Source organism: Apus apus, chromosome 4, assembly GCF_020740795.1.
Source record: "Apus apus isolate bApuApu2 chromosome 4, bApuApu2.pri.cur, whole genome shotgun sequence".
NCBI classification, from domain to species: Eukaryota; Metazoa; Chordata; class Aves; order Apodiformes; family Apodidae; genus Apus; species Apus apus.
In genome coordinates this window covers 69544312-69566009 of record NC_067285.1, presented here as the reverse complement: position 1 = coordinate 69566009, position 21698 = coordinate 69544312, and the positions used below count along the sequence as shown (strand labels likewise).

The 21698-nt window shown below is 41.6% G+C and overlaps 2 protein-coding genes and 1 non-coding gene across 5 annotated transcripts in view; 1 reads left to right on the top strand and 2 right to left on the bottom strand.

The window, feature by feature from the left end:
* The window catches only part of SH3D19 (SH3 domain containing 19), an 83135-nt gene extending 69441 nt beyond the window's left edge, over positions 1-13694 (top strand). For all 3 annotated transcript variants that reach the window (XM_051616952.1, XM_051616953.1, XM_051616954.1), the window contains exons 12-20: positions 804-872; positions 2155-2227; positions 2540-2670; positions 5029-5087; positions 6722-6909; positions 7171-7223; positions 7739-7925; positions 8820-8917; positions 10288-13694. In XM_051616952.1, coding sequence (XP_051472912.1) covers positions 804-872; positions 2155-2227; positions 2540-2670; positions 5029-5087; positions 6722-6909; positions 7171-7223; positions 7739-7925; positions 8820-8917; positions 10288-10404 — 975 coding nt within the window. In that variant the 3' untranslated portion in view covers positions 10405-13694. The remainder of the gene's footprint in view (positions 1-803; positions 873-2154; positions 2228-2539; positions 2671-5028; positions 5088-6721; positions 6910-7170; positions 7224-7738; positions 7926-8819; positions 8918-10287) is intronic.
* Positions 13695-16298: 2604 nt separating this feature from the next.
* On the bottom strand, positions 16299-20322 carry RPS3A (ribosomal protein S3A). The gene is made up of 6 exons (XM_051616974.1): positions 20206-20322; positions 19353-19456; positions 18098-18285; positions 17738-17946; positions 17035-17144; positions 16299-16462 (listed from the first exon to the last, which is right to left on the bottom strand). Exons 1-6 carry the CDS (start codon positions 20265-20267, stop codon positions 16341-16343), a joined length of 795 nt encoding a protein of 264 aa, XP_051472934.1. The 5' UTR covers positions 20268-20322; the 3' UTR covers positions 16299-16340.
* Positions 16740-16809, bottom strand: LOC127385000 (small nucleolar RNA SNORD73). Its single transcript, XR_007889563.1, has one exon. It is a non-coding gene; the product is annotated as a small nucleolar RNA SNORD73 (small nucleolar RNA).
* Positions 20323-21698: the final 1376 nt, after the last annotated feature.

The following is a 21698-nucleotide window of genomic DNA, read 5'->3' as shown; positions in this document are numbered from 1 at the left end:
TTTGGTATTGCATGTGTTAATAGGGAATATTAAATATAAATGGTTCAACATTACAGATAAAAAGGAGAGAGTCTTTCTCCAGGCACTTGAAACTGGTCAGTGACCAGAGCTGGTGACTGCTCAAACCAGCACTGATGTCAAAAAACAGCACCGACACAACTGCACCACACAGTATTCTGCATGAAGTAGAAGTTTTCTGTTGCCTTCTCTTTGATCTTCACTATTCCATTTAGATCCTTGGTGTGGCAGAGGAGCAAGCAAGAAAGAGGTATCTAAGTTGATACTAGGAACAGTTTTGAGATAAGGGAAGCATGTTGCTTCCTCTTTGGTTTAGCCATGCCTGTTTAGGTTAAGAAATGTGTGGTGTTACTGTGTAGATGAGGTGGGTTGTTTTTTTCGGTAGCACATCCCTTAGTAATTCTCTGCCCTCAAGTGTTACTGCCAATGACATTTTCCTCCCAGGTTGTTTTTCCAGTGCCCTCCACGACAAATGAATACATTTTTGTGTCAGTGTGTTGCTGAACATCATGCATAGTACAGTATGATACCAGTTAGGTAGCTAAGACACTTTTAAAAGTAGATGACACCACCTGGGTTTCTCAAAGTGCAGCAGCTTATATCACTAGCAGTCCTGTTCTGAATGCCTTCCAAAGGAGCATTTCTTCTTCCACTGGACTTCTAAATTAGTTACCTGTAGTAGGTGCTTTGAATAGTTCCACCACCTGACCACTTTCACTTGCAGTGGGACTTTCAGGTGCTTAGAATTGAAACAAATCTTTGATTTGCCTCTATTTCTATTCTAGTTACCTGTGCCTCATGGAGTTGCCAAGGAAGGTTGTCTTCCCAGGAACCCTGGAGAACTGGCCTGTAAGGTAAGGCATTTTTTCCTGATGACAAATATTTAATGAGCAAGACTCCTGTTACGCTGAAGTATCAAGTGCTTTAGGCTTTAAAGATTACACTGAGAAATGTACTAGTGGTTTATTAAATCCTTGTGTTTCTTTAATAAAAACAAAACAACAACCAAAACAAAACCCAATAATGGTGATTTGCCTTGTAGCACAGTAGACGTTCTACTCGTGGAGCAGAGCAATAGTAATTACTTGGGAGTGCCAGAAGGGAGAGAAAACCAGTAAAGTTCCACTGTTTCATAGAAAAATAATTGCTCCCTTGGCTGAATATCTGAGAAGTGGGCAAAAGATAAGCAAGTAGTTTTATGAAGTGTTGTACACGATATTCTGTGAATTGGCTTTGACATACACATCTCAAAGTATTTTTCTCTCTCTGATTCTACAGAACCTAACCTGGTTTTAGGGCATGACTGTATTAAATAGCTAGACTGTATTATAGCTATGAGCAGCCTTTTTGATTATTATCAGAAACCTACATGGCTGAAATAGATTTCTAAGCAATCTGTTGTAATTCATATTATTCTGGTCTTGTCTTTGTCCATGTTGGGCTTTTTTTGGTTGGTTATTTTGGTGTGTTTTTTTTTTTTACCCACTGTGTAATTCATACACAGTGATTCTCAGCAGTACAGTCTAGAAATTCCTAGTAGGTGGAAGGGTGGGATAGAGAAGAAAGCTTAGCATTTTTAGTGTAATTTCCCTTCATAAAGATCCCACAACAAAATAGACATTTCCCTTCAGCAAGCAAAGGCCTAGTGGCTCACCTGCCCCTCTAAAAAGCTTGGCAGTCATCAGATGTGCTGCCCTGATGAGTGTGCTGGGGAGAGTTGGGCTGGGGTGTTCTCTCTGAGCCAGGAAGAATAACTGGTGGCACACGGTAATGAGCAACAGTGCAAAATTTGGCCACGAGCCTTTCAAGGAGAGTTGTTACCAATGCTCCAGATTTCTGACCCACAGAGATAGCTGAGGCTTTGTCTATACTGGGAAAAGTCACGTGCCTTCCCTTCCTCTTACTGGCTTAAAAGTAGATTTGGGTGAAATGTGTTCTGGTTTACAGTGGCAACAGCCATAGAGCATTCAGACTCATAGTCATGGGACCAACACCAACTGTTGCCTCCAAAGGTGAGTCTCTGATACCGGAACAACATTATGTCCAAAGTCAGAAAATTACTTTCAGGGCACATAAGAGAGAATCTCTGTATCTTCCATGATTTATAAACTACTTGAACTTATTTGTTGTTGTCAGGATTCAAAGCACCCTCCAACAGCCTCTGACACAAGTGGACCTCATGCTGTAGTCTTGCATGATTTTCCTGCAGGTAAGTAAGTGTGAATATTCTGTAAGCTTTTTTTACTCCAAGACATTAAAATGGGAATTTTCTTCAGAATTAGAGCTTAAAAATTATAAGGAATCTCAGCCTGCAAGGTCTACATACAGAGTTGTTAACATCCATGGATTTAGCTACACTTGGGCCAGGTACTTAGGTAAAGCTAACTGGTTTTGCAAGTGTAATTTACTTTTTGAAAACCCATTCTGCTTTTGCCTATGGCATTTATATTAAGAAGATTTTACTTGGAAAAAATCAGTGAGTGTGACAACTACTGTGAACTGAAATGATGCTGTCTCACAGAGCATGCTGATGACTTGGACCTTCATTCTGGAGACACCGTTTGTCTGTTGGAGAAAATCGATACCGAGTGGTACAGAGGAAACTGTGGGAATCGCACAGGGATATTTCCTGCCAGCTTCGTTAAAGTGATCGTATGTAGGCTTTGTATACATTGCTATGTAAGATGCTGTTGCATTGGTTTTCTGCTTTTATTTTATTATTGCTCCTGTGTGTTTAACTCCATTCTCTATTTAGACAATCTCTTTTCCCTTTGGCAACACAGGAGACATCTCAACTTGTTTGTATGGTATTAGAAAGATGCTTGATTTGGCACGACCGATTGGTGATTACGGGGATTATTGTGCTGTTAATTTGAAGCCAAGTGAGAAAATCATGGCCCTTACCAGATTCTCTTTGTTAACCTGGGTAGTTTCTCAAGGTCTACAGAGCAGATTATTTTTCACAGCTGCATGGGAGGATCAGCACTCAGTAAGGTGATTGGTTTTTGTGCCTCCCTCCCACCTACCAGCTTCTATCATGTTCTTGTCCCTTGAACTGTGCTAGAATCACTTTTATAGTTGTGTAGTGAACTAGGTCAGAGCAGCAGTTGGACCCAATGAAACGTTTTTTTTCCCCTCTCAGAATATTTCTTTTCCAGCTGGATCAATTTGCCTAAATGGCTGCACAAATGGTTGTGCTGGCACGGTGCAAGGGATTGTATTGTTGCAAATGAGCAGCTCAAAGCAATCCTGTTACTGAATGTGACACTTGACAGTCAATGGCAGGCAAAAGACAGGTGCTGTTTCAGAGCCCAATAGCAATTAAGTGAGTGCCTCATCTTTAAAAGAGATACAGTGTGGTTCACTGTATCAGAAGCTGGGTCAAATCTATTGCAAGCCTGAGTCTGAGATTGATGTCCATTCTGTGGCAGTAGAAATGGCCGTTGGGCTACCCACACCAGCCAGATGGACATGGAGGAATGCTAAGCTGACACCAGGATGCAGTGAGGGTCTATGGCTGGGCATTAAAGACAGTCTGTGTCAAGCCAGAACAGCTGGCAGAGACATGGACAATACCAAGTATTGGTGATCATCAGAGTGTGTTACACAGGCTGTAAGTCTTTGTAATAGTCTTATTGGAGAAAAACTTTAAGATTTGAGAAGTGGTGAACAATAAAAACTAGACTCAGGGTTAGTGCACAATGGAACTGTGATTTGCTTTCACAAGAAAGATTTGATAGCTAAATTGATCAGCTGCTTCTACACAGACAAAAAATTTTATGTAAAAGTTCTGGTTACTACTGATGGCTAATAGAGAAAAGATACTACGTTAAAGCTGTGGAATGAATATTTGGGGTTAAATTCAGCATTGATACAGACAAATACAGCTTCAGAAGAGCTAGGGAAGATGCATTTCAATTTTGTTTTAGTTGTAAAACCTTTTGAGTGCAAAATTATTTTGCTTCAGCAAAATTAAAATGAAAAGCAAATTTAAAAAAACAGGCCCAAAAAACAGAAGGAAAAGACTGCAGTACACGAGGCTAATTTACTGAGTGAATTCTCCTGTTTATTCATGTCAGATTTGATCTTGATACAAGGACTCTATGCAATATGCTGTAGTGTGTTCTACAATATTGATCTGAGTAGTAGCTTGATGTCTGGACATCTAACAGTAATACATGGTTATTACTTCCCACAGAACCTTCAGAGTGCCACAGATACCAGCTTCTCTAGCAAGAGCACTGCAAAGATTATTTGTCCTAAAAGGCAGTATGATTTCCTCCAGTCCTTCACATAAATTAATGAAACATTCTTGTTGATTTTTATGGGAACTGGTTTATGTGATAGTGAGCTGAAACCCAGATCTCCTCACCAGGGTCTCTAGGCTTGGAGTCTTATACTAAATCTCACAGATCACCCTTCACATCCCACCAGAAATACAACTGAAGTCCTCCTCTGATAAAGGACTTAAATGCTGTCTCTTTGATAGATCTGTGTATTGATTTTTCTGAATTACATTTCTCCAGTTCAAGTGAGTTTGTGAGATGTGCTTTTGTTTTGGAGGACAGCTGGCTACCAAAGCCCAGAAAGGATACATGTAAACAATAATTTTGTCTATTGTGATATATTGTGCTGGTAAATAGTAGAGAGCAATTACCAATTGAAAGTTGGGAGCTAAATGCAACAACATGTAGTAGTATGCAGTCCCACATTCTGTCAATCAGTCATGCCACAAGAAGAAACAGTAAACCAGCTTCATAAAAGACACTAAATAGTGCTCTTTGTTTGCATGAGACAGAAAAAATGAGAATTCAAGCATACAACACTGAAATCTACATCAATAGTGTCATAGTTCATAGCACTCCAGTAACTATAGAGCATCACATGGAGGTTGTGACTGGAGTTGATACTTAGCTGAAAAATAGATAATTTTAACCAGTTCTCAGTTTATTGTAGTTATGTTGTCAGAGCTTGAAATGGAAAGTTTTACTTATTTTGTTGTCTTATTAGATTGATGTACCAGAAGAAGGGAACAGGAAAAAAATACCCTGTTCATCACGATGTATTAAGTGAGTCTGATAAATCTTATTTTCCTTCTCACGCTCATTTTCTAGCAAGTAAAAAGAAGGGTAACTTTGGAGCAGGTGTTACCTGCACTGAGGTTAATATAGTTAACAATTTCTTCACCAAAATATATTTAAAAAATTAAGCTCCCCAAACTGAAAACTTATGGTGTTTTAATAAGACTCATACAGGTTAAAAAAACCTAAAACCTCTCTTACTGGCTTAAAAAAATTGGTAGATCACTTTCTCTTTATAATAACTGTTTATATAGATATAGTTCCCTTCTCTCACTTTCCTTCTTCTTACGAGCTGTATTAGAAAAGCATCTCCCATAATTTTTCATGAAATTTGGTTACTGTGAACCAATTTGATTAGCTTCAGCAGCGTTGCACCCTCCTCTCTTTGCTCCTGGCCTTGTGACTTTCTTCCAGTATCCTTGTAAGATGTTACATGGTGGGGCTCCTACTCATTTGCAAGAACAAGATGAAATGGGACAGAACATCACTGTGCTTAGAGCAGAGAAATCTATCCTTTAAGTGTGGAACTATGTAGGTGAATTAAAGTTCCCCATATCAAATTATGACATGTACTTAAAGCACTATGATTTCTGATTTGCTAACAACTTGTACTAAGATTTGTGGGCAGGGAACAACTTTTCATGCCATTTTTACTCGATGATGATTTATTTGATTTCATAATCATTCATTGCAGCAATTAGTATCTGTGGGATCGTTTAGTTTGTTCTTCTGCTAAAGCTTAGCTTATCTTAACCAAAACTATTTTTAAAAGCTGCTTCTGCAACTAAGAGAGAATCAGAAAGTGCCAGCCCTGTCCTGAAGCTTTTGCAAAGACACAAGTGGGGGACACAGGTGGAAATCAAGCTTCTTACATTGTTTTTAGGCTATGATGCTATACAAAGAATTAAAGCCTATTATCACTTTTTTCTAGCATGATATTTCTGATAAAGATTTTCTTAGAGTAATTTCTTAAATGTAATAGTTCATTAAATTATTACATCTATGGAAGTGAGGGAATTTTTTTTTTTTTTTCAGTATTGTATCAAATTCTGTAAAATTTATCAGATGCATTTATGTTTCTTTCTTTGATACATAATTTATTTCCTCATGCCTGGCTTAGATTTTACAGAATAAAGTTTGTCAAAGTAGATAGAAACTAGCTTTCCCCTTTGGAACCTTCATGTATTTGGGACTTGGGAGAAACACCCACCCCCTACCAATGTTTGACTACATCTAAATTGGATGCTAGCTCAAAAAAACATCCAGCTCTTAACAAGAGCATATCAGGGCACTTACCTGGATATGGGTAAAAATATAAAATGGGACAGATAGCCCAGAAATAGCATTTTTGTTGTTGTTTGAAAGAGGAACATAGTCTTGTGCAAAATGCTGTAAGCACCATGAATTGGGATGCTGATGTTGTGTCCACATCCTCCAAGCTCATCCTCCTCAGAAAGCAGATATAAGAACCAGGGCTAGACCCCAGTTTTCCACCTGTTCTATATTCATTGCATTCTTCCGTCATTTTAATTCAAGCTATCAATTAGTATTTTGCATAATGCTGCCTTACTAAGTGGACAACAGTAATAAATAACAAAGTAAGTTTCTTTTTCTGTGTGCAGAGTCCCAAGATGTGTAGCACGCTTTGAATATATTGGAGATCAGAAAGATGAGCTCAGTTTTTCAGAAGGTGAAACCATCATCCTTAAAGAATATGTAAATGAAGAGTGGGCCAAAGGAGAGCTCAGAGGCATGTCTGGAATTTTTCCCTTGAACTTTGTGGAAATAATTGAAGACCTGCCTGGAAAAGGTATGGATGTTATTTGCAAAACCTTCCAGAACATGGTTTTGTATTGCATATAGGCAGTATATAGGAGGAAAGTCCAAAAGGACAATAAAAGTGGTAAGGAATTAGAAAGGGAGAGAAGACAGCTAAGAAAACAATACAGATAAGAAGCTGGACTTTTTAAGAAGTTACTCATAATAGTCACTTTTATTATTTAAAATCTCTATCATTGGTAACGTGTGAATAGTCACTGTTGCTGTTCTAAGTTGTTCTTCACTTTTGTAGGTTCTGGAGCAGCACTGAAGAACAAGGTGGAGGTTTCTTCTTCCCTTCCTCAGGTAATAAAATTTTATAGGTGAGGGCCAGAACTTATGTAGAGGTTTCATAGATTTACACAGATTATCTATTACAATGCAGATGAGCTGCACAACTTTATACATGAATGTAACGCAGCGCCCACGGCACACAGTGCTGCTATGTTCACACCTGGAATTCTGACAGTTGGCCTTAACTGACTGAATTAATAGCTTCTGGCAAATTAACATAAGTAAATTTTTATCCTTTTTGCTTAAGCAAATTCCTATTAGCTGTTTTAAGAATTGCTGCAGTGGTCTAATTTTGCATTTATTAATCCTGTTCCCTGTCACCAATGATAAAAAGGAATGCATCTGAGCCTAGATAAAATTCTGTGGTAATTGCTGAAATGCCATTCTAGTCTACATCTGCAGTGACGCTGTATGAGAGAACCTCAGGACACCCGTGCTCTGTACAGCTGCTTTAACCAGTAGCCATCAGCTTTTGGGCTCCATTAATGCTTCTAAAATTAATACATTTCTTCTGTTCACTTGAATAGAACAACAGACGCTCAGCAGAGTGGTGTGAAGCACTTCATGATTTTACAGCAGAAACCAAAGATGACTTATCTTTTCAAAAGGGAGACTACATCCAAATACTGGAAAAAGTAGATTCAGAGTGGTACAGAGGAAGACTGAATGAACAGGAAGGGATTTTCCCAGCAGTTTTTGTTCAGACCTGCTCAGGTACAGTGCTCCTACTAGATTGCAATTCATTATTCCTTGGGTTGTGACAGGCATGACAGAGTTCTGAGAAAACCCAGCCACCACCACAGTCCTTAATGTCCTAAAGCTAAATTAAGTGTTGAGCCACCCTCTCTAATAATGGCAATATAATGCTGTAGTCAATAAGTAATCTGGGAGGTGATAGAGATTCTGGATCAGTTTAAAGTGCAGTCTGAGCAAAGGCAAAACAAGACCATTGAACTGCCCTCAGTAGGAATTCAGGGGTACAAAAGATGGGGGTGGGAGCCAGGTTCTCCCTCAGCTGAAGAGAAACACGGCAGAACAGCTAAGAAGCTTGTGGGGCTGTAAAAATACTACAATTGCTGCATCTTAGCACAGAACTATTGTAATCCCCTTGATGAAGCCAAGAATGAACACTGCTTGCTTTCCTCAAGCTTGTTTGGTCCCCAAATCAATGCAGTCAAAACCTTCACCGAGGACAAAGAAAAAAAAATAATTTTCCCCATAGTTTTTGCCAGTAAAGCCACAACTGACAAGTGACAAGAAATAAATTCCAACTAACTGGCAGAGACAGCTCACACTCAGTGCCACTTGAAGTACAAAGAGGAAAAGACAGCTTTTAGTAGATACCACCTTTGGAAAGTTCAAGTGAGTGAGCTTTAAATTTAGTCCTCTTAGAAGAAGAACCACGAGAATGTGTTAGGACTGTAAAATGAACTGGGGTCAGTAGAGATTTGTATTCCAGTAGGACAGTGACTTTGCTAAGTAGCAACAGTAATAATATCTGGATACTCTATAGCACAGTAGTGGGAAGAAAACACAAGAATTACAGGAATCTTCTCCAGAAACAGATTTATTTCACTCTAATCTAAATAACTTGTTCGCGTTCTGCAGCCAGGGTAGAGCTGTCACAGTCTGTAGGAGGAAAGAAAGGAAAAGCCAAAGCTCTTTATGATTTTCATGGAGAAAATGAAGATGAGCTTTCCTTCAAAGTAAGTATCTCTCTCAGCCTGATTTTTCAAAAGACCTTACCCTCCCAAAGAATGCTAAAAATTAAGAATTATCAACTGTGAAAACAGGCTTGGAACAATAGAAAATTAAGTACATAATATCTATGCCTATTTTCATACATTAGATAAATGGTCTTTTTTAAAAGAAAAGTTTGCCCTTACCACTTCTGTTTCATATTGGTGAAGTCTTCACTGAAGACATTGAAATGAGGGCAAGAATTGCGGAATTCCTCTGCCTTCTCTGATCCAGTAAACATGACAAGACAAACAATCTTCATTTTGAAGTACATTCAGTTCTTGATCAGTTGATGCAGTCAGTGGAGCCCCTCTTTTAACCTGGAGGACAGGAACCATTAAGAGTGCCAGTGTGACAGCAGCGATGCCCCTAAGGGACACGTAGTACAGTAAAATCTAGAAGTTTGACAGCACGGTATGCAGTTGCCACGGGAGTAAGGGGATAAATTAAATACTTGCTAGGTGCCCAGATAATATTAAGAAGCATGAGCAAGAACAGCACGCCCTAGCACATTCAGAGTCATGATTTAGGTAACTGTGCTCAAAAGCAAGTTTCCAAGAAACAGCAGGCTTTCACAGCAGGCCCAAAGTTGTGTTTATCAGCTGGAACACCCAATTTTCTCTACCTAAAGATAGCAAAATAATTAGTTTCAGCTTTAGCAGCTTGCAGGGCTGAAAGGATATGTGATTCTTTAAAGCAGAAAAGGGAAACAGAGATACTGGAAGAAAGGTCAGGGCCATGACAGTACTTCAGATGAAGGGTGTGACATGGGAAGATGAAAACAGGAACAAGGATCACACACAGGAGCTGCAGTGTATTTTAAGTGCCACACTGAGCTTAGATGATTGCTTTCTTTTTTGGGAGAGGAAAGTTTCCAAAGGAAAGAGGATGGTTTCCAAGTGCTGGAAAATATTTGGGACTGAATTTAAAAAAAAAAAAAGAAAAAGCAAAAAGCAGCTTTGAAGCATTTGCAGACATGAAACCCTCAAAACAGAGCAAGGAAACACACAAATAACAAGTAAGGCAGGGGGCCTGTGAGCCAGCTCCCCAACATAACTGCCTACCTGGAGAGCTTAAGCAATACAAGAAGTTATCCAGCAGCGCTCCTTTTTCCCTGTTGGAAGGTGGTGATTTTTCAGGGTAGCCAAGTATTTACCATAAGAAAAGCCTCAGCTGGTTCTGCCAAACAATCTCAGACAGATGTAACCAACAGAGGAGACTGGCCACATCGTACTTCTATTAGATTGATATTAATTGCTTCTGAATAACATCAGCTATGCATGCATTAACATTGCACGACAAGCTATAGTGACCCATGTTACTCCTTCTCTTACAGGCAGGTGATACAATAACAGAGCTGGAATCTGTAGACGAGGACTGGATGAGTGGAGAGATACAAGGGAAGTCTGGGATATTTCCCAAGAACTTCGTTCAGATTTTAAAAAGACCATGAAGTGTTGCCTCTCTTTGTACTCCCTGCATATGGGAGAGAATATTTTCTATCCTAAAGGCACAGCAAAGACATCAACATGTTTTGACTATCAATGTTTTGCACTACTTTTTCTAGACAGTCATACTAGTATCTTGAAGTCAAATAAGAAAACTAGTCTTTTGTGACAGTGTATGTAGTTATGCTTCGTGAATGCTCTGAGAGCAAATACAAGCTGGATTTTTAGCAGTTTCCAACTACGGAGATACTGTGGTGCAACACCATTTTAACTTAAATAGCATTCTAGTATGTTTACTATCTGGTATTACATTTATCATGCACAAAGTCTGCATAAAATAAGCTTCTTGGGCTTCTTTAAAAACTTTTTAAAATCCCAATTTAAAACATTGTTTTTAAGATATAACTACAGCACTCAGTATGTAGATGAAGTTTGATATTCAGGTTTCATCACTGCCTTGACTTCCACAATAGCAGTACAATCCACTTGTTTTATGACTTACAAAGAATAAGGAAGATAAATGATATTTCATAGTAGAAAAATAACAAATCTGATACTGGTTAGAGGGAAAAACTCTGAAGGAAATCCTTGTGTTGTATTCTTCTATTCTTAGCCCAAGCTGCTCATACAGGAAGATCACAAAAATTAAAACTTTAAGTACTCTGTCTCTTAATGAATAGTGTTCGAATTGGTATGAGTCACCTGAGACCTTCCTCCCTCCCCCCCAAATAATTTCCAGACAAAGGTTTAGATTTTTCTGCTGCTCACTGTTCTTCAAGCACCATCATCCCCTTCTTTCCCAGCTGAAGTCAGTTGTGACAGACAGCATTTACTGAGCTTTCTCAGATCCCCTCCATGCAGTAGCTGCACTATTTCAACTATTTGCCCCTCCACCCCCTTCATGTAAGTGGAAAACCAGTCTTCACTCAGTCTGCATTTCATTTGTCACTCAAGCACTGGAACATACTTCAGTAACACTATTCCTGTCTTTAACATGAAGGATATTATACAGCCTTGGTTTTAGCTTTCAGCAGACATGGGATTAGTTTTCAGTTTGTTACCACATACCAACTATACTGAGCATCATTATAAATGGTCTTTAGAGGCCTTAAGGAAAACATGCCTGTCAAGAGGTTACTTCAAGAAGCTTTAACAAAAGCATTTAGTAAAAAGTAGCTCTGTGACTTAATGACAAACTAAGACAGACATTATTGAGGTAGCTTCAAATTATAGGAACTGCTCATAGTAAATTCCTTTTTGCAACACTTGGCTTCTGACAAAATAGCTAAATGCATCTTGATTAACTGCTAACTTCATCAGACTGGAATAGAAAAAATTCTGCTGCAGTTGGCTCTTTCATTGCTGACAGTATTCCACCACTTTTGTACTATGTAACAAAAAGGAACCAGTAAGCTGTTAGCACAAGTCATTACTTCAGAGATGCAGGTCACACTAGGTATATGAAGATACCCTTACAGTATTTTTCTTTGTGAGTCTGGAAGTTCAGGTTGCAAAAGGGCCAACAGTTGAGTTGCATGTGGAGATTGGAAATTAGAACCAGCAGAACTGACCTTGAGAATTTTGATTTAGTCACTTGCCTGCCTACAGCTTTACTGATACAAGGTCCAGTTATTACGGCAACAAATACCTACTGCAACAGAAGACAGGGGTGCATCTAAATTGGTGTTTAAGCAAGCTGGTGAGGGTAGCCCTTCCATCCCTGTGAACTGCACTTTGGTTACCATCACAGCAGGCAGAAACAAGTTCACAGCCAAAACTGAACAGAAGGACTCCCCCAGTGCAGAGAACAGGTCCTCTGTGGCAGACTGGAGCTCACCTGAAGTGAGCCTGAGAAACGTGCAGCACAGACATGAGGTGCTGGGCACCGTTTTGCTCTGCAGAGTCACTGTTATGCCACAGTCCTTCCCAGTACAGACACAGGACAGGCATTAGCCCTTCAATTGTTTTGCCTTTTTTTTTTTTTTTCACTAGAAGCTTCATTAATGTGGAGTGTTGGATATTTAAACTGCACCAATACCATGCACACAACTGAGGAATAAAGATCACACTAAATTTTAATGAGCCAAGAACTGGATTTCTACTTTCATTAAAGGGATTAACAAAAACAATTATAAATTATGTGCTCATCTAAAAAGATGGAAACACAACAATTTATACTATTCAGTTTTACCATCCCCATCAAGCCTATCTGGAACTCCTGCAGAATGAAACTTTGACTACATTCACCTCTGAGGACAATCCTTCCCACTCTCCAAGCTCTCCTGCCAGGAGATGCTAAAGCTTCTGGTTGTTTATTCCAATAAAATAGCCATCTCCTAGAGAAATCCAAGGAAACAAATACATAGATAGCTTTCCTGACTCCTGCAAGCCCCACTCAAGGCTTTCCAACTTAGTATTTCAGTGTATCACCCTATTGAAACAGGCTGCTTCCACCATGACCTATGCCAACACAATTTCTGAGCCTCCAGTGAGCACACGGGGACAACAGCAGAACCAAACGAAGCCCCCACCAACAGGTGCTCCAAAGACATACCATATCATTGTCATGGTGGAAAAGGCTTAAGTGTATCTTGTTTACTTACTGCTTGGCAGTTTTATAAGATTTTGATACAAGTCTCAAAAGTAGAGCTGATTTTTTTAATATTTGTTTTCAATTTTCTCATCTGTTTTTATAACTATGTATTGACCAGTTGTTTATGTAACTTCCACTGAATGTTTAAAGTCAGTGCCTGTCAGCAAGACCACTGCTTTATTTTAACCATCTCCTCCCTATTACACAGGGCAGGAAGAGCAGCAAAGCCTTATATTCAGAGCAAGGAGTGCCATCTAAAGGCTGCTTGCATTGTTGCAGGCAGCTGAAACAAAACTGAAACAATTTAAACCCTTGGATTTTACAGGAAGGGATTTTCTTGATGCCCATTATCACCATAAAAATGCGTAACATAAAATTCCGAAGGTGTACAGTACATAATTTGTAAAAAAACCCACAAAACCCCGAGAATGAGGTGGAGCACAAATCCTAACTGCAATACATTAGCAAATTTCAGCTGTAACCTTGAAATTCAGCTACAGCCCCACACGAGTAAGATAAAAAAAGCCTTATTTATCAAAACATTTTCTGTTTGACCAACCCTCTGGAAGTATCTTCAGGAAGATATCTTTGTTCTGTGTACAATTAACAGTGTCCTAAATAAATCTTTGTTGAGTCCAGTAAGTTTGTTACGGTACCTGTGTAAATTAAGAATGTATTTAACCAATAAATTTTTATAGTTAAGTTGTGATGGCATTTTTGTTCTATTACCTGAGCTCTCCACTTAAGCTTCATGGATCTCATTCTGCTTATACATTTAACCCAAACGGCAAAACTAAAAAAACCAGGCAAGCAGGTAATACAGTATCACATCACTTTATGAAGTAGTCTAAACCCCTCAGAATCCTGATGGTTTTACATACTTTATTCAAACCTTCAAACTCGGGTACCTTTCACACTTGCCACCTGCAGAATCTGTGATACTTGGTGCTGGCTGCAACCAGCCATCATCACAGGGTATCACACGAGACAGTCATGCTCTACTCTGGCAAGATCACATGTGAAGAAGAGCTGTCTGAACTCATGAGCAGTTCTACCCATACTTTTAAGTTTGCTGCTCTGCTGATTGCTGCTATTCATATACCACCATTTTTCAGATGATTATTTTTTGTATAGAAAATACAGATGATGCACAAAATCTTTCCTTCCTGCTTACCTTTCTCATCTACAGTAATTTTATAAAGCATATATTTGCCCACAGCCAGCAATCTACTATTAAAAAAAGTAAAAAACCTCAAAACCAGAACAGCATGAAACAGTAGAACAGTTTTTGAAAAACTAAGTTCTTGTTCTTTCCCAAAATGCTATTGCATTAGCCTTTCAGCAAGATATTCTCCTCAGTCATACAGCTGAAGGAAAAAGTAGTGGGATAGAAGAGAGGCAAGTTTTCAGAAATGACACCTTAGGATATCTAACTCTCCTACAGTCCACAGTGAATACAGGCCAGTTGTAATCTCTTAAAATGTTTGATCCAACTATTGCTAAGAAAAAATACATACAGCACACATCCATTACTAGAAAGCTCTGACAGATCTTACTCTAATGAAGGGCTTGAATATATGCACATTTCTAAATACAAACACACCTGCATTAAAACTAACTGTAGTAGGTTCCAAGATTTTCAACCTCATCTCACCACACTACCCTTAATCATGGTTTATTTTTCTTACTCCACTGAGAAGTTCCTATTTTTGTTAAGAGACATGAGGGGAACATTTGTTGCAAGTTATGGCTTCAAAACTAAGACTCTAGAAGGACGTTCAGAGCAGAGTGATGCCTGCCCCCTGAAGTAGTCAAAAAGCACCGCACAGAATGCTGCTGACAGCAATTACTTGAAGATGCAGCTTCAACAGTACAGATGAAAAGAACAAAGCAGTAGAACAAATTCAGCACTATTCCTTTCTCTTGTTTCAGCACAGTGTAAGTTTTGAGAACTTGCTGTCCTTCCACTACACAAACTGGAGAAAGCACAGCAGGTAGGTTTACACTTACAGGCCAACACAGATGATAACTAGAATTCAAGTCATGGGCTCTTTAGAGTATCATCCCCCATATTAAAATAGCAACCTGGAATTCCTGCATGAAATCACATCACCTACAGCCTTCTAAATAAATGGCTGGAGAACATACTTTTCACATCTTACTTGCTACAAACCTAAACTGTCAATTAGGAAACAGTAAAGATCCCTGTTATGGAAGAGCACAACCCTCATGGGTAGCACCCACTTGTTTTTCCCCGAGGATCCTTGTTTCATCTGAAACATTTCATTGCTTTCCTCCATTTCTTGCCCTAAGCTCTTTCACAGCTGACTGCAAGAGTCACCACCATCTCAGTGGCCTCCCAATAGGTCAGTATCCTTGTGTTCTCAGGTTTTAAATCACAAATTTACCCAGTATAACAGTGCAAAGTTTAGGTTTGTTGCCTAGCTCTGAACAAAAAATGCACTTTGTTTTAGCCAGGAAGACACACTCGTTTTTAAGCCAGCACAAGCCAAACAAGCAAAAGAGACGTGTTATGAGATAATGCAAAAAGTGCTTTAAAGCTACCTGCTGAGTAATTTTAAGTGCTTCCTTTTCAGAACATAGACCATTGCCCCGTTATGGTAGATTTGTTTTTATCCTGAAGTTCCACCAGTTTTTCAACTGGGATTAGTTACTTCTCAGTTCTAATAGAGGTTAAAAAAAACTACATACAACCCTACTCATGAGCATATTCTGCATTTCTACACTGCCCAAAACTTGCACTACTACCATAACCAAAATTAAAACGTAAAGAGTTTTTAGCACCTTTTCAGTATCAGAGACCAAATCTATCCCATGAGGGGATGTATTAAACTACCTTAAACATACATATACATAATTCTCAGGTAAGTAGTCTAATAAATCTCTTAAGACTTTCTTACATTAAAAATATTCTGAAACCCTAAGTTTCCCTGTGTGGCACCCCATTTGCCCTGCACAATGCCCCTCTTTGAAGCACTTTTTACCAATGTAACAGAAGCTACAACATCTGCACACAACCACGAGATTTCTTTTATGAGGACCAAAATTACTGGGAAAAGCCATCACAGAGAATCCTTGGTGGTTTACTTTCAAATAGCACCTTTCACAAAAGACAACCCACCTTCCACCCACCTCTCAGCATCAATCATGAGAAACAATCTCAAAAAAAAGTATTTCCTTTTCTTTTTAAACGAAGGCAATAGGTTTACCTTACTAAAACCCCATCCACATATCCAATACCAATACCAACACTGTCCAGCAGCAATACAGGCAACCAAACATTAGTTCTGTATATTAAAACTTTTTATTTTTCATCCATTTTTAGTTTCAGACAGACTCTTGCACAGGCGGCTCATATCCATCGGCTCGCTCTACTTTAGTGCCTGCCTCATCCCCAGAAGGTTTTCCAGCACCACCTCCTTCACCATGCAGTTCCATCAGCTTGCCCACTACAATGAAGAAGTATTATAAATAGTGAGTGATGCACCTAGTTAAAACAGCTTTACGTTTCTGAATTGCTCATGACACACAAATTAAAACCACCAGAACATTTAATGCAGGTATGATCAAGTCCACTCCAGAAAGCTCATGCAAGGAGATGCTGCTGTAACAGCTGACAGACAAAAGCAGTGAAATAAGTGCTGTGAAATGAAACTGCAGATTAAAACTTTTTTTTTTTTTTTTTTTAAAGAGTTAAACGAAGAACCTCCTACTGCATTATATGGGAATGTCAGAAAATGGGAAAATAGAATCATTCCATGTCATTTGGGACCGAAACATTTTGTCATCATTCATTCCCAAGCCAAAGCCTTTAAACATTCAGGTGCAGTTTCAGGCAAGAAATAAAAAATGCTCTGAACCATCACTTTATCCAACTAGAAGGACAAGCCTCTAAACTACTATAGCTACTTAAGCTTATGATGCTGCTTTAACATCTTTACCCAAAAGTAAATGCATTTTCAAGTGATGGCTTCCACATCCTCCTCCAAGAAAACTTAGAAGTTTCCAGTAATTGACTTACACTCAAACTTGGGCTTCTTCAGCATCTTAACCTTGCGGACATAGACATCATGAAGAGGGTAAATGGACTGACAGGCCTTCTCTATGTCTTTGCCAATGCTGTCTGGGATCCTGAGAAATCAGAGAGCACATCAGTACCAAAACATTAAACATTGTGCCTGCATCTTAATCAACAACACAGGTATAAAAAAATTACTGAGAATACATAATATTCTACAGAAGTTTGTACCATTAATGCTGTCTTAATTCTGACAGTTTCCTTCAAGTATATTCAGATTACAGGACACACGTTAGAACAGATACAACCTAAGTGTGCTCATTTTCAGAGCAAAACTGCAATCATGCTTTTGTAAGCAAACACCACACTTTGGAACATTATCTTCTTGTAGAAGAACCCAGAACAGTCACAGCCCGAGCTGATCAGATTTACAGTTTCAGTCTGCAGAAACATGAATACAGTATCTCTGGAGGGCCTGATTTTACATTTATGCAAACATGATGGTTGATGGAAACCAAATACGATGGCAGAGACTACAGAAATATTCAAAGAAAATAGCACATTAGCTTTCCAAAGAGGGACCTTGCCTGCTCTCTGCCAAACAGCACATGAAGCACCAGATTCCACAAGTATTTGGTAACCACTGACCAACAAACAATTATCTTAACCACAGGGAAGAACAAAATAAAACACCGTCACAGCTTACAGCTTATTGACAACTTCCTTCAGGTCATTGGTCTGGACCTCTCGGGTCATGATCTCCATCATCTTCTTGCGGATCTGCCGAACCTGCTGGTGCTGGGCATACGAGGTCTTGCGGATCTGGTTGTTGCGCTTCTTGGTGAAACCCACACAGAAGAGGCGCAGCAGGTAACCATCGGTGGTCTTGACATCCACGTGGGCTTCGATCATTGTCTGGAAAAGAAACGGGTCATTTGCCTTCAACACGACAGACAGGTTTCTCCAAACCATGCATCTGACATTCAGGTGTGGCTGATGCCACTTCAAACACAGCTTTGTGATGCATCAGTGGTTACCTCCTTTCCTATGGGAGACCTTTACGCACCTGCCATTTCTTGACCATGGAGCACATTTTATCCCTGGTGAGGTCCATTCCATGGAAGTTGGTCAGACAATTTTTGCCCTGAACATCTTCAGTTACCAGTTTAAATTTACGGAAGGCAACCTCATCGTTCTGCAGATCAGCCAGGCTCACTTCAAATACGCGACCTTTCAGCCCATCAGAGGCAATTTCTGTATTATGACACAAAAACCCCACCTTTTATTAACATCACAGTAGTATTCAAATCACATACTGAACTTCCATTTGATGTTTTCTAACAGTAGGTGAGCCACCAGCTTCAGAGCTCTTAAGTTTAGGCGTCTCTTGAACAAGGTCAAATAAGCTCACAGAACTAAATACTGTACGTATTACACTTGTGAGGAAACTTCTAAAGGTAATTCTATCAGATGCTGAGCATGAATACCATTATATTGCACTCCAGCAGAAATATTTTTTAAAGTGAAAAGGGTTACAAATTATTTGTAAATTATAAACAATAATGACAAGCTCAATGTAAATGGTGCACCTACTCAGCAGAGATAAAGCTATAACCAAGAAGTACCTGTGTCATGCTTCATTTACAGTGACTCTTATTTTACTTCTTTCATACGGATACCGTTCAAACTAACTGTCAACATCACAACTTTTGTGCAACCAGGAGAGTATAATGCAACTGTCCAGCCATTCTACACAGCTAAGCTTCCAAAAATACTGTTACCTCTCATCCAGATCACCCAGCATTCCTAACAAGGGCTCCCTCTTCTCATGTGCCAGGTAACACAAAAAACCTTTACCATTCAGTGTTGCATCGACACAGACGTCTCTACATAAAAGCTTCAGATTTCAATCCCTCCTAACACAATGGTCTTTGATCCCGTTATGACCAAGGTCTCCTGTAACACTGGGTCCACATCTCCCTCTGTGATAATCAGAACGACTCCTTAATTCTTAACTTTCCTCAAATCTTTAGAAACTTCAGACATGCCCTTCTGTATCATATTCCTGCTTTGATACTCTTGTACAAACAAGGATCACACCATACTAAGTTCCCTGAAACTAAGCTAATTTATTTAAACGACTCTGTCAAGTTAAGAAACTCACTCAAACCAAGCAATTAAGTTAGAAGTCCTTTATACCTTCCACGTTTGTAGTACCATGAGCAAAAAGTATTTGTCAGCAGTTCTTTAATCGAGTCTCCTTTGGTGCCAGCACATGGCACAAATACACCTCCCTCCACGGCACAAAACCCACTACTCACTGGTTCCTTGAGTCCTGGTGACAAGTGTCTTCCCGATGTTTCGGATATTGAACATGGCTGGTGCTTTGACATCATACCAGTCCTTCTTGGAGAAAGGATCAACCCTTCATTTAAAAAAAAACAGAAAGGATTTTTAACTGGTTTTCTCAGATTAAGACAGACTGCAACAGGAACTTCTGCACCATATGCTTTTTTAATCAGAAACGAATAGTCAAAATTTCCTTATCAAGTCTAACACAGACAGGTTGTTCAGTATGTGAACGAAAAGAGTTGGTAGTTCCCGTAACAGTAAGGCAGGGAATCACTTCAATTTAATTCAGAAACACGGCAACCAACTGCAGAATCATCACAGAGCTGACATGGATCGCTCTGCAGCGATACAAGCGGTGCACTTTATCAAACCTCCCCATGGAGACCCCATTTCATTTCTTGACTTCAGCCACTAAAAGGCACCAGACACAACTCCGTTTGCGCAAACACCACCCAAGAAACCCCACGTTTGCGGCGAGCAGCCCAGGCCAGGCCCGCCAGGCCCGCCGGCCTCCAGCCAGCCCAGGCGCGGGGCAGCCCCGGCCCTGCCCTCCGACAGGCCGCCCGGCCGCCCAGCGCTCCCCGCACCACGGCCAGGGCGGAGGGCAGGCTGCGGGGCCGGGGGAAGCCCCGCTCGGCCGGGACCCGCGCTCCCCCCGGGCCCACCCTCTCCCGCCGCCACGCAGCCCGACCCGCGCCCGGCAGGGACCCGCCTCGGGCCGCGGCCGCCGCCGCCATCCACTCGGCATCCACGGCATCCTGCCGCATCGGCGCCCGGCCCGGCGCCCCCGGGCCCCGCCCCACCTCTCCCAGCCGCCCTTACACTTTCTTCTTGGCGCCCTTCTTGCCGCCCTTGGTCAGGCGCTTGTTCTTGCCGACCGCCATCTTCCCCGCCGCCGCCGAAAGGCCGGAACCGCCGCTCGCGCGAGACTAGGCGGGCGCAGGCGGCGCTCTCGCGAGACGGGGCCGCATCGCGCCGCGGGGCGGGGCCGGGGCCGGGGCCGGGGGCGGGGCCCGGCGGCAGGGGGGGGGGGGGGGGGGGCGGGGAAGGGAGGAATTAAAGGAGCTAAAACACTAAAGCGTGGGAAAAAGAGGGTCCTGCGTTCCCAGGCCGCAGCCCACCCACCTTACCAGCCAGCCCGGCCGGGCTGCAGCCCCGCTTCCTCGGCAGTCGGGGAAGCGAGCAGAGGCGGAGGCCGAGCTGGCTGGGGGGGAGCTGCGGGAACGTGGCAGCGTGCCTCCTGGGGCCGCGGGATGGGGCCGGCGGGGGCCGGGGGGGTGTGCGGGGGCCGGGGGGGTGTGGTGCGGGGCCGGGGGATGTGGTGCGGGGGCTGGGAGGTGTGCGGGGGCCGGGGGGTGTGGTGCACCCCAGGGGCAGCAGGGCAGCTGCGGCATTGCCAGCAGCACTGCGGGGCACTTGGGCTTTGCCGGCAAAGGCAGGAGCGCAGTCCTGGCCCAGCTGCGGTCTCACAAGGACACCACGGTGGTCCTCCCACCTGTCTGACCACCACAGCGGCATTTTGGTACACCCCGGCCACCCTCCTGCGCCTTTCTGTGCTCCCATGTTAGCCTTCCTGTGCCTTTCCTGGCCCCACGTGGGATTGGGAGCCTTGTGAAAGGTACTGCATTTGAGGAGTTGGTGATGGATGAACAGGCCACGGCCAGCTCAGCTGAGGCCCATTCTTTGAGCTGGAGAAGCCCCTCTGTTACTAAGGTCATCTGTAACGTACAGTGTCTTCAGGAAGGCTGAGCTGCAGCTCACCGTGCGTGCCCTTGCATGTGGATCAATCACAGAATCACAGAATTTTTTGAGTTGGAAGAGACCTTAAATATCATTGAGTTCCAACTCCCCTGCATGGGCAGGGACAACTCCCACTAGAACAGGCTGCTCAGAGCCCCATCCAACCTGCCCTTCAACACCTCTAGGGATGGAGCCCCCACAGCATCTCTGGGCAGCCTGTTCCAGTGTCTCACCACCCTTACATCGAAGAATTTACACCTGAATTTACCTGTTGATGCTGACCATTGAGACTGCTGCACTTTTAGCAGATAGAGCCACTTCACAGTCAACCTGGGCAGGCACAGACCTGACATCAGATTTACTTGCCATCTATGATTTACTTGAAACATTTAGGTTTACTCCCTGGCTATAGTCTTCATCTTCTACCTTATTAAAGCATTTATCTTCTTAAGCTGTTTGTTTTCAGGCCTTTCTTGCTGAGATCCAGACAGAGTCCTGCACTGCCTGTCTCAGCCTCATCCCACCGCTCCACCACACAACCCTCCATGGCCCTCAGAGCTCCTTTCTGGGGCACC